We start from the raw sequence: 13,465 nt of genomic DNA, 5'->3' as shown, positions 1-13,465 counted from the left end.
TTATACTTCAGTCAAAGTCACTCAAATCACATGTCTTGTCCATTCTAATGTTTGACTGAACAACATCTAAGCCTCTTCACATTATCTGCATGCTTTATCTATTATGTTTCAGCCACATGATTTTCTGTCACCTGAAATTCGGTCCCCTAAAATGGGGGGACTGTGTATAATAAGGACTATGATTCCTACATAGGTCATTTGGTATGGATGTAAATACCAACAAAATTAAAGCTGACAGTCTGCACCTCATATTCATTGTTTCATTTCAAATCCAATATACTGGATTACAGAGCCAAAACAAAAATTATGTCATCAAATGCTTATGGGCTGCATCATCCAATTTGTTTCAACTGGCAAAAAAACATCAAAAATCTATGTGTGGGGTACAAGCATTTACTGCAGTAGATTAAAAGGCAGCTTTATCATGCTAAAGTAGAAAGGGCAGTTTGGGTTGAGCAGAAAAGCAGTGCAATTTAATGGTTGCAGTCAGGAGACAAAACAATCCATCACATCTCAGGTATAGATTGTTTTGTCTCCCCTTTCCTTTCTTATTTGTGTTATTGTTTGTTTAAACCCACTGTGTTTTTTGCACCAGCTGTCAACAGACCTCATTCTTCACTAGAGCCTTCTCTGCTTGCAGGGGATGAAGTCTGTCAGAACAGCCCGCGACAGACTGTCAAGCAGTCAAATTTGCTTTGATGAAAGAATAGAAAATGAAAGCTCATTTAAGTCTCAGGAGCTGATATGGGTATGGTATATTTTCTAGGCTGCAGTGAATAATGTATTACAATAATGGTATAGGGAGTGTTCCATCCAACAGTAAGTGACTGCATATAGAGGGTACTCACTTTTATTATTTCTCCAGCCAGAGACATGATTGTCAATTAGATATTATAGTTGACCATGAACTAATCTATGTATCCTGGTTTGGCGTTTGTTGAGAAATGCGTAGTGTTATTACATCTTAAATAACTAAAAAAATGAATCCCTAATCATTTTCAAAATAGATCCTTCCTAAACCAAATAATCCAACAGTGAAAATTACTTTGAATGAATATGATTTTTAACTGAGCAAAGAAACAGAGATGTGACATTTTGGTTGGCCTGAGAAATATTGCTATTCTAACTATCTCTGTAAAGCACTAAAAGTAAAAAGCCCAAGTGAATTAATGAGTTGCAGACCAGTGGAAACGCTGGGGCAGGGGGGGGAATAAATGAAATAAGGTTGAAGGTGGCACATTCTCAGCTCAAAAAATGCTTTCAGCTTCAGGGGCTAAAGGGCACAGCACAACATTAACACACTTCAGTTAAATATTGTTGAATTAAAGCAATATGTGGGCTCTATTTTCTGGAATCAATGTTTTATGGCACATGGGTGCAGTCAGTGGTAACAGCTCGTAACGCACCAATGCGGCGGCCAGAAAATATACCGGAACACCGAAAAACATTCCCTCAAAGTTTATTTTGCTACATTAACTCTTTATAAAACGAAGCTCAATAATAAATACAATTTAAACAGTTTTGTGAGTTCAGTCATCTCCAACATTAACAAAAGTGGGTTTTTATTGAAACAAGTAAATCTTTTTACATTTTTGTCACACTGAATCGTTTCAGATTTTTTGACAAAATGTAATATTAGACAAAGGTAAACTGAGTAAACCATATATATATATATATATTTTATTTTATTGAAAAATTCACCAAACACTCATATCACCCTAAGTAATTGCCCCCATAAAACTTAATAACTGGTTGCACCACCTTTAGTTGGTAAAGGGAACAAATGACATGATGAATTAGATTGGTTCCTCTTAAGATGGAGCAGTGAATGCTTCTGAACTCAATCATTTTCTGTGAAGAACTAAGATACTGGAAGAGAGTTACCCCTACATCTAGTTTAAATACCTGGTAATGTGAAATGAGCTGATTATAGGCTAATAAATTGTAATTTCTTTTTCTTTAAAGTATCTTTTAATTCCTTTTTTTTAGAAAGGTAGAGGACATTTGTTATTTTCAATATTTATTTAGTATTTAAATGTTAATGAAAATGATTGAAAACTGAAGTACGTTCACCCCTCTGTCATTTTAGGATGGGCTAGAGGTAGAAGTCGCCTGCTTGTTAGAATCGAAACACTTATGTACTTCCCACAAAAATAGCTCAATACACTGCTTATGTACTGAGGTGAACAAATGTCTCAATTTATGCATGCTTTATGCATGCTGCAATATAAGTAAAGAAATACTGCCTGAGACAGATATTTGCCACATTATTTCAGAATTATAAATGTTCCTTCATAGAGCTATACAACTCTTCACGAGCATTGTATAGTCATTCATAAATATTTATATATGAATGAAAGCAAATGCATATAGTGTGTGTCACTTGGTATGAATAGTAATGTTACTTGCTGTATCAGTGGGGACATAGGGAGCACATCATTTGCCTGTTTGGAGGTATTGAGTAACGGAGATTTTGTGAAGCACCATTCATAGTTAGGAAATTATCTGCATATTCCAAAATAACATACATAGGAGCAACCTTTGATTGAAAAATGAAATAATTATACTTAATCTTAGTGATGCTGACCGTAATGCTAATGAAGTGTTTTAAAAACAAGAACACTTTGCATTGGCTTCAAATTCTGAATAAAATTGAATATTGCTCAAATTCATTATCAAACCATTAGATGTCCTTCACCTGTTATCTTTCCAGCATCAGAGTACCCAAGACAACCAGATCCAACTCCAGAATGTGTAATAGGAAAAATGAGAGGCCTCCAAGGACAAGTGTTGTTGTCAACAAGTATCCTCCAGGTTAAGTGTATGCTGGGGAATGGATGGCTCTTCAGTCCTAACACCATGATTGCAATGCTGAAACCTGGTTGGGAGATTAGGGCATGTTTATACTAATAATCCATGAAAAAATATAATCAAAATAACCTTTCATAACCCACAGCATTCCATTCCCATAAACTGTTCTGGTTGTTATTAATGGAAGATACCACAGAGTCTGGGTCATTGTAATGGCAGATACATTATAATGTCAAGTTGACAAAAATGTTTTGGTGAAAAGAATTGATTGTGTAGTTCAGTTATGATTTTTGCAATACAACCTACTTCACTGTTGTTTTCCAAAATGGAAGAAGATACAGATCGATACAGTAGGATGAATTATGAGTTCATTAGTATAGGGAAGTATTACATTGATAACATTTTCTTCAAAGCTATTCTTCACTGCGTACCAGTTAATTACAAGGCACAATGCATTTAAAGATACATTGAGTAATCAACTTGCAATTTAGGATAAAATTATTTATTTCATGTTTCCATTTTTTTAAATGCATTTTAATTAAATTGTTAAATAGCTTATGAAAATAAAAAGTAATCAAATGCTGCAGCCAGATTCGTATCATTATTAGAATTATCTTTGAAATTCATCATTTCTTATTTTTAATGTTGTATTCTTCAATGAAATTTATTTGAATAATTACTCTGCAACTGATTCAGAAATGCAATTGTTGTGATACTTGTGAAAACATGAAGGGTTAACAAAAAAGAAATCGTGAGATGAGGAAAAGACATTAAGGTGATTAATGTTCTGCAATCCAGACTTGCATTGGAGTCAAATTCAGCATGCAATTGCACACTAATGTGCTTATTGTAATTGCTTATGTCTACTACAGTTTAATTTGTGTAATCAGATATATTTTGGCTCATTTTTTTAAAACACAAATATGTTCTCTCCCACAACATTTGGATCAGTTTTAATTAATACTATATGACAAAATTTGCATAATAGATTCATACAATTTTAGATTAATACATTAATACCATGGATACCAATTCAGCCTTCTCTCTCCTGTACTATTTATCTATAATATGAATTTCTCATTCTATAAATCATAAGTCGCTCTTATAGGTCTTATGTTACTTGAAAAGGTTGTGAAAACGCACCCAGAACATTTCTCTACATTGGATAGTTTGGTTTAGAATGGCATGAAACTGTATATGATATATTGAAGTTCAAGTTTTATTTGAAATGTTGTTTTGTTTCAGAATATTTACAGCACCATGCCAAAATTTGTTTTATGAAGATGATTCCACATTGCCTTACTATTTTCATTGATCCTTTTAAAAGACCACTCAGTGTTAAACCATCTGTTCAGTAGTAATGCATTTCATTTTCAAGCAATCATGTGACATGAGTTTACTATCCTGTTGATCCTGTTAACACAAATCAAAAATTGTGTTATTGTGTCAGGAATTATAGAGAAATAATGGTTGGTTTATATTTAGGGAACCATGTGTTTGGATTCAAAGGTTCTCATTTTCTCATTTTGGACACTTTAGTGCAATAAGAAGCAACCTTTATTTTATGGATTTTTTTGTTGTTTTCCTCTAGTCCACAACCAGAGTTGTAAATTGGATCTCAGTTATAGGAACTGACTCCACATCCATGCTGTACAGTGTTGATGTCCTTAATAAAAAACAAATCAAACTTACTATTTCACACAAATCCACTGGCCTGCTGCATACCCTTTACATCATTAATCCATTTTATGCAACCTTATATAAACAAATTTGGAGGTTACACAACTGGCACAGATGTGTATTTGTGATGAGAATTTTCTAACCTACTTATACCATTCCAAAGAGGTAGTTTGAGTTTGTCTCATATTTTGAATTCAATGAAAGGTATCAGTTGAAAATCAGCATATACAGTAATAGAGAAACACTTTAATGCTGCAAATATTATCAGACACGTGTTATTTCATTAGGTGGTAGTGGGTTTATTGTTGTTTATGTGTAAGGCTGAATATTGCAATATTGTTGACAGAGTCTCTCAAAACTGGAAATGTGTGACATATGATATTAATATACCAAAGGCCCAACACACCTGACCTGCCTCTGGGATATGAAATGATTGATGATATTGGCAAGTGATTCATCACCCTGCATTACCTTAGTAGTCAATTGTAATCAAAATGTAGCCTCTGGACATTGCTAAGTGTCGTGTTTATCTCTATTCTTGGTAGAAAACACTATATGGAGAATATGCACTATGTGGCAGTTATGCACTTCTCCATGTTTCAGATAAGCAAGGTCATTTGCATCATATTTACAAATTATATGATGTATGTAATGACCCTTTTAATGACTTTGTATATGGAAATATAATATGTGGTTTACAGAATTCTCTACACGATAGAGTATTCTCTGATTCCATCTGTTTTTTTGTCTGTAGGTGCTGTTAAATGTGCCCAGTAGCAAGCATCAGGTGAGTCATGACTTTCTGCTTTCCATACTCTTTCTGCAGTTGGCAAATAAAGGCAGTTCTGTTCAAAGCATTGGTTCAGAGTTGCTATATTAAAAAAAAAAAAATGGTAAAACTATTTAACTTGAAAGACGCATATTAGTATGGTGATTTATACAGTGACATGGTTAGCCCCATGTACATGCTGAGACATTTAACTACCATTTTGGCAGCTGAAAGCAATGCTTCAAATAACAAACATCAATCAAGAATAACAAATGGTTTGAAGTAATACAAAAAATATGATGCAATGCTTTGCTTATTCACCACAAGAATGAAGCTATCTAGCTCCATGTAAGAAAGCAACAAAAAGAAACTGTATTTCAATACCCACCCTTTCTGCTATGATCAGTGCTTACTAAAATGTAGTCATAGATAATGTGTGGGTGTTGCTATTTTTCACTACCATTACAGAGTTAACCAATAGGCACAAAACAGAATTCTGACTTATGCAGTGTTTTGCCAGTTTAGGCTGATTAGGAATTTTCTGGTTGCAATCTTGATTAAGATTTGTTTATAGTATTAAAAATGCCTCTAAAATCATAATTAGGAACAAGATCATGGACAAGATCCTGCCCACTAGCTTATTTCAGTTTCATGTGTCTTCAGGGACTTCTCTCAGTGCAGGATTCTTGCAGTATTGAGTCCCTGTGCAAGATCTTGAGCAGAGTTTTGTCCAGGATTTTGTTATTTACACAGCCTTAGTGGCTAAGTCAGGATTTCTCACCTTGAATATTAATAGAAGTATAGACCAAACAAAGTTTTACTCACAGCCAAGCATTTTGATTAATATTTAATCTATAATCATATTAATTTTTTTTTTTTTTTTAATATGGAAGCTAAAATAAATTTTGATAAGATATTTTCTGCTTGAGCACATATTTTTTTAAAAATACCAATTTAACCAATTTAATCCTTGAAAAAAGAGAACAAATTATAGACACAAATTAGTATTTCACACAATACTTCTATTTATTAATTTCTTAGAAAAAATAATCCACCATGTAAGGAACTTTAGTGTCCTATAGGTGCCATTGAAAGTACACTGCAGCCTCAATAAACAGATCAAATAACTAGACCAATGGGATAGTGAGCACACATCAATTGGAACATGATAGTCTCGAGTAAAACCTGTGCCATTCTCCAACTAATGGCGTATTACAATAGACCCAGTATGTTCAACAACCAGAATAAAAATGAACAAAGAAGCAAAAAAAATAATTCATTTGAACTTAGTGATTTAGTGGTTATCTCTGTTGACAAGCTTGGCTAAAACAGCTGGTCTTGATTGATGTGTACAGCTTTAATATTTGGACTGATGAATGTGTTAAACTGAATTCAAAGCAAAAATGAAGCACCAAATAAATTTTGGTTGGAAGGACAGGACTAGATGTAATATAACTTTGGTGTAGTCAAAGCCACATATATTTACATTCGTCCTTCAGCAGCAAGTGGTAAGACCATTTATGTATGAGCTCTATCAATATCTATCTCATGGCTACTTCACACCCCCTCCCTCTCCAACACTGTTGCAAGTAATGTGCATGTTGAAATTAAGGATACAAAATATCTGTGTAGGCAGATGATGTCTGAAAATAAGAACATGGTTATGTGTCACATTTTTTTGTAGTTTTGCTGCACAATATGGCACTAACGAAGCATCTGACAAGAATCCTGTTATTACTACTTGCAATTAATTTGGTTCTTCTCATAATTTTTATTATTGGCCTGTTTCCAGGTCCACACTGTTTTACAGTTTTATGCAAGTTTATGCTTTTTCAAGATGGAACATTGTAGGCAATCTGAGTCTTGCTGGAAAACACTACAAAAGGATGCAGAAAAACTTTTTTCAATCATCAAGGTTTCTAATCACTTATATGCATAGAGTACCGTCTATTATGTTTAATGACGTGGCTACTATTTTGTTGTTTAGCTTACCTACCATGTTCTCAAAGTATTCAAGCAGCAGGTAACCTTGTATCAATGCATAGACAAAATGAGTTCTCCCTCTCATAATCTCACCCAAGCAAGTTTCAAAGAGGCCACTTGTCCAGCATACAGGTATTATTTTATTCATATCCACGCATGACATTATTGATTCTGGCCAGAGTTTTCTTTAAAAAAAAAAAAAGCTTAAATCAGTGATTTTTTTCTGTCAGCCCATTCATCAAGTCATGCTGAGAAGAAGCGTGACTTGATCTCTCCACTCTGCTGTCCATCCCCTCATTGAAGGTGGAGGATATTGCCATTAATGATTTCAGCCAAACTTTCTCCCCCCAGGTAATTGTTATTACTGAGCTGTATCAGTTCAGCAAACACTTTCAATTTATGCAAATTGGAAGACATTGAACTTAGAGCTTTCCCCCCCATTTATCATGTGAACAAGTTAATTGGGTAATTCATCTCCCATATTGCGTATGAGAGCTCCATGCTCCGTTCCTTGTTGTTAGTTGCTGTGGGGGAAATTACATTCAATGAGATTTCTACTGTACCCCAGAGAAAGCAGATGCTACCATGAAATTGGCAAAGCGTTCTCATTTTCTATTCCCAAGACAGGTGTTGTGATGATGAAACTTTTGTCTCTGTAAGAGAAGGCTTGTCAAGCTACCCTGGTAAACAGCTTCTTGAGTGTAACAGTAAGCAGTAATGTCAATGTGTGCAGAATCCATGGATGGATCTGTTCAGCACACTCACATGAGAGTCGTGCTTTTGTGGCACTAACAAATTCGGTGTAACCACTCCAACTGGTGTGAACTACATTGTCTGTTTATGTTGAATGCCTTCCCACCGTCTGTAGATTTGGCTCCACAGCATTGTGGGTAAAAGTATATATGGTAGGTAATTTACAGTCATGCAGCTTGTCTAATGCAGTGTAGCAAAACGTCTGCCTTTCTTTGGATGAGGGGCATGCTTGTAGAGGACAAGAACATTCTGTACACTTTATCTCATTTGACTCTCATGGGCATTGTAGTCCTCATTGTGTGATGTAATGTAACATCCTTCACTTATGACTGAGTGATTAAATTATTTTGCCTTGAGAATCCTCTTGGGGCACAGTACAACACTTTAAATAGCTGAAGGTGTTATTTCTGAGGGGAACATGTGTTGAGCAATCATTGTAAAAGTTTATTCACTGCATTAGCCAGCCAGGCAGAGTATATGGTTTGCAAAATGACAGTTTACTACCTTACTTTTTTATTTGTCATTAAATTCCTCTATCATAAGAGGCTGTACTTTGATTGTCCTATGGGATAGCTAAATTCATAACTTTAAAACAATTATTATTAAATTATGACTTAAATATGGAATTACTTTTTTACCCTTAAGGACACAAAGACATTTGTCGCTTTTGTTGATCTTCAAACTTCTGTTCTGGTTGAGGACAAGGTTTCAGGACTCCTTCGCAGAAATGACTCCTCTCCTTATCTGTACACTTCTACTGTCCACAAGTCTGCCTGGTCTGAGATCCAACTCCAACGAGTACACTTCCCTTCAATTTTATGCATCTTCACTGGAGCAGGTGAACAGAGGCCTAATTTTATAGCTGTTAAATTGCTTTTGCACTATTGCTCATCCAATGCCACATTGCTACCACTGAAGTTGTAATACATCTGCGGGGGGGAAAAACATTTATTTATTTATTTATTTTATCACAACCTGAAATATTAAATTTAGTAAGCATTTTCATTGTAATTACACCTTATATCTTTATTTTTTATCCTTATCTTAGTTATTGTTATGATTTCAGGTAAATACTAATCTTTCAGACATTTAAGCAGATTCGAAAAATCATAATATGGATGTGCAATGATAAAAATGGTCAGGGACAAAGGTTAAATTGAAAATAGGAATGATGATACCCTGTTGGATTGATATGAAAACAGTCCTCCTCTGGAGGCCGTTATCCAAGCCATATGACAGAAAAATAAATGGAGATGGAATCTGCTGAATCAATTCTTATGGAATATGACTGACCCCTATGTATGCACCACTGACATACAGATACAATTCATGGCACTACACAGATTCCCGCTTTTAAGATCATATCTTCTTCTTAATTCAGGTTGATATAAAATCAGCCAGTCACAAGAGAGGACATACATCCATAGTGGGAATTATGGCTGCAAAGCCCTTTTTCATTTATCTCGTGAACAGGTTACTGTCAAACAATGAGGTCAGTGCAAATAAAGAAAGGTGGCTTGTTCTGGGAACATTCCTCACAAAAGAGGACCACAAGAGTGCTGTTTACATAATTATTGTTATTTTCTCAAGGGAGATTAATTAAAGAAGAAAAAATTGAATAATGGAAGAAATAAATTCATAAATGGCCAAAACAGCAAGCTATTGAATGTGCAATTACTTGCTTTTCTTTTTTCCTGGGTCTTCCCTGAAGCAATAATATGGTACCATCACATGTTCAGTGTGTAGGCTACACGTAATTGGACACACTGCACATTGTACTGTAGTTCAGCACATCTTGACCACTGCAATTTTCTGCTGTACTACCCGTCCAGACAGTACTACCTGAATATGAATGTTGAAATGTGTCTACTACGAGTAACCTCAAATTAGTACAATGAGTGAAACAACTAAAAAGTAATAAAACACAAATTAATAAATGTGTGATTTAATCAAATGCTGCTAGTGCCTTTCCCAATATTTCAGGCGGTTTTGCTTCAAGGAGTCAAGAGAATACCACGAGCAGCAATGGAAAATATTTAAAATTCTTTTGCAGTCTGAAATTTCTGTTTTGCCTTATTGATTCACATTCAACACAAGAAATTAATTACATTTAAATGAATACAATAATTCAGAGGAAGTAGAAAATAAATTAAGAAATAGGAAAGCTGTCCCTAGAGCCAATAATTCTTTGCCCGTAAGAGCTCTCTCTGGCCTATGTTAAGCCCATCGATTGCATCCTGTCTTTGAGAGTTTTCTGAGGAGTTAAAATGGTGCAGTATGGGAGATATGCACTGGGGATAATCCTGCTCTCCCTATAGCTGGTAGAGAAGAGAGCAAAAGGATGGAGTGAACACATTGAATAATGATGTCACAGAGGATTAAGTGATGCTCCGCTATGGCAGGCTTCAGGTTTTATCAGGGAGAGGACTATGAGGGAAGGGGAGCAGTTAAGGTTAGGCAGGAGGTAGGGGGGTCATGGAGTTGGTGGGGTCTGGAGAAGCTCTCTGTGCTGATAAGGTTGAGTTGTGTAGCTGAATGTTAAATAAAACTGTATCTGGGTTCCCAATCACACAGCAATACGGTGGGAGGCTAGACAACAAGGATATCAGCAAACTGATAGCTCTAATGTTGACTAGCTTGAGGGGTAATGAAGCTACTTATCTGCTTACAAAGGCCATTGCAAAGTTACGTTTGGGTCCCGCTGTAGGCTATAAATAAATTATGGCTCATGATGGGAAGGAATCTGAAAGAGTTTGCACCTCAGGGCATTCTTGTGCTTCATGTATTTTGTTTTATCCATCTAGAAAAATAGATTTTTTTCTTTCAATCTCATTTCCCTTTGTTTCTGTATTCCAAGGTCTGGCTTACTGGTCTCAATGGGTCTACTGTTTCTTGTTTCCTTGGACTATCTTTCAGAGGGGTAAGCTGTTAAAAGGGGGAAATTAATAGTAGACTGTGCTGGATTCAGAACTCCCGTGTCCTAAATAATGACTAGATCCTACTTGCCCAACAGGCTGCATATTGCTGACCACGGATCACTATGACTACATCAAATGTCTTGAAGATGAGCACTAAAAATATACAGCAAGCAAAAATCAGTCACGTGTTCAGGAAAAAATAGTTATATTAGGTTGTGCCCTGAATGTAAAAAAAAAAAATCATTGGTTGGCTGTTTTTTTTTTCTTTGGACCTGGAATTTTTGATGGTGTGCAGCTGCCAGTGTGACAATATTCACAAAAATTGAGTATGATGTCTTCATCTTGGCAAGGCATTTTTACTAGTGGCCTACCAGATTGTGTCTTATTGCTGATGGAGTGTGTTTGGCTTGAACACTGTGCCAGGTGAGAAATAGCTGGCTGTGCATGCCCCAGACGGAAAGCAGAAGTGCACTGACTTGGTCCAGCTTTCACCAGGCCATTGGTATGACAGCACAAAGTTCTCTTGATAAGTCAGCCATGCCAGTTTTTTTTTTTTTACAGCACTGATGTGTTGAAATTTGATCTCGTTCATGTTGGTAACGACTATAATCTATTTTAATTTTATTTTCCACAAAACCTAAACTATTGAGCTTTCTATACAGTTTTTGCCAATACTGCAAAGCACTGTGTGAAAGACAGCAGTAGAGCAGAGTCCCTTAATGCCTTATTGCAGTCCTTCAGTGTAGCGCAAGAAGTAGCAGAAAATACATTTTCTCATTGCACCGAATTTGATGAAGAAGCTGGAACGAAAAAACAAAATAAATGCAGGTTCAGAGGATGGCCTGAAATCCAGACCTCTGAAATGTACTTTGTCAAAGTCATTCCCCGATCTCTTAGCTCTGTCAAGATCCCTGATATTAATTTTCTTTCGTAACGAACTCAATGCCTGTCAGTGTTTGTTGCTGTTTCCTCACCAATATTTACACATCCCTGCCTGAGTAATCTTAATTAAAGTTTACCCCTAGATAATACCCGAATTAAATAGATTGTATTTATTTGGTACAGCTACATCTGCATCCTGGACATTCTGCCTGCTTTTCAGAAATAAATTAAACAAATTAACACAATTGCTTAGTCAGTACAGACTAGAATGGGGTTCTTCTTTGAATTTGCTAATTTAATTTAAGCTTAGATGACTCCTCAAAAAGCATAAATTAATTCATATTTTATCTGCATTGAAGAATAGAGTGCGAGTACAGCTTTTATTCTTTCATTCTTAATCTTTTGAAAGCTTCAGTGTTGCCACTTCCCCTAATCACATTTAATCTATACAAAGTGTTTCAATTTTCCTCAATCCTAAACCCCATTGACAGACATATTACTGAATAAAACTATTCAAGTATTCAATCACTAAAATTAAAACTGGCACATGGCTAAAAAATGTGCGACCCAAAAACAATGCATAAAACATAAATTCATAAAGGCTGTTGCCATACAGTAAATGCTACAAAGTTGGTTTTTAGGCCAGAAAAAATAGGAGAAAAATATTATTTAAAATGTACATACACATACATGTGTGTGCTTACCCCCATTGTTTAAAAAGAACAATTAACAGTGCCTTGTCACTGAAACAAGAATCACATTCCTACGTAGCCACTTATGTTTGAGTTTAGTTCATCTACAAACTACGACATGGCAAAATCACAGTGTCATTTTACTTATTTCTGTGGCAGCTTCATTTTCAGTGCCATTTTTTTCACATCCACTTGGCTCATTTTCTGAGCTCTATTTTCTCTGAAGTTATCTAAAATGTCTTCAACCTTAAAAAAAAGGGGGGGGGGGGGGAGACATCTCCTGACTGTCAGAGGCAATTTCAATGTAATGGACACCTCAACTGCAAAAGATGCAAGATCTGCTCTACAGGGTGATTGCCACCAAAGACACCCAAGATGTTATATTATTTTAAAGACCAGCAAGTGGTGTAGAGAGAAGGTTAGAGGCTTTATTTTCCTATCTTTATTCAAGTTTTTAGATTTAAGGTTATGTGCATTAAATGCTTTTATCTTTAGGTTATTCTTTAGTCAACAGAGTTTTCAGATTCAATATTAGAGAAAAAAATCTGGCAGCCCCAAACACAGTGGTGAGGAAAATCATTAAGGATATTAATTAAAATGTAAGCATGTGGCCACCAAGCTCCATAATCTATTGTCTCAAGGTCGAGTGCCAGCAGGACTGAGGTAGCAGCCTTTGGTAGTTATGCTGATGCTCCCCATTCATTGGCCGGAGTACAACTAAATTTGCTACAATTCTGCTCATATTATCCCATGCTGGCAACAGTTTCACAGTCCAATTTTTTTTTTGACACAATATACATTTCCTGATATTCTGTAAAAAATTTAACAAGTAGTAGCAAATGCAGGGCTTGACATTAACCTTTTGGCTCAGAATCACTAGCCACACATTTTCACCAGCCAAAAATGAAGAAAATAATTTTCGCCATAAAATGAATTTTCATTATAGCATTTATTCTGAGATGCCATTACGATACGAG

The 13,465-nt window shown here is 35.6% G+C and overlaps 1 protein-coding gene across 22 annotated transcripts in view; it reads left to right on the top strand.

Annotated features, from left to right (window-relative positions):
• Positions 1–13,465, top strand: part of LOC135248276 (RNA binding protein fox-1 homolog 1) — a 648,052-nt gene that overhangs the window by 98,722 nt on the left and 535,865 nt on the right. For all 22 annotated transcript variants that reach the window (XR_010328399.1, XR_010328398.1, XR_010328401.1 and 19 more), the window contains one exon: positions 5,246–5,278. Coding sequence is in view for 15 of the 22 variants with exons in the window: in XM_064322712.1 (XP_064178782.1) it covers positions 5,246–5,278 (33 nt within the window). In the remaining 7 variants the exon portion in view is untranslated. The remainder of the gene's footprint in view (positions 1–5,245; positions 5,279–13,465) is intronic.

Source organism: Anguilla rostrata, chromosome 2 (genome assembly GCF_018555375.3).
Source record: "Anguilla rostrata isolate EN2019 chromosome 2, ASM1855537v3, whole genome shotgun sequence".
In the NCBI taxonomy this organism is placed as follows: Eukaryota; Metazoa; Chordata; class Actinopteri; order Anguilliformes; family Anguillidae; genus Anguilla; species Anguilla rostrata.
This window is presented reverse-complemented; position numbering and strand designations above follow the sequence as displayed.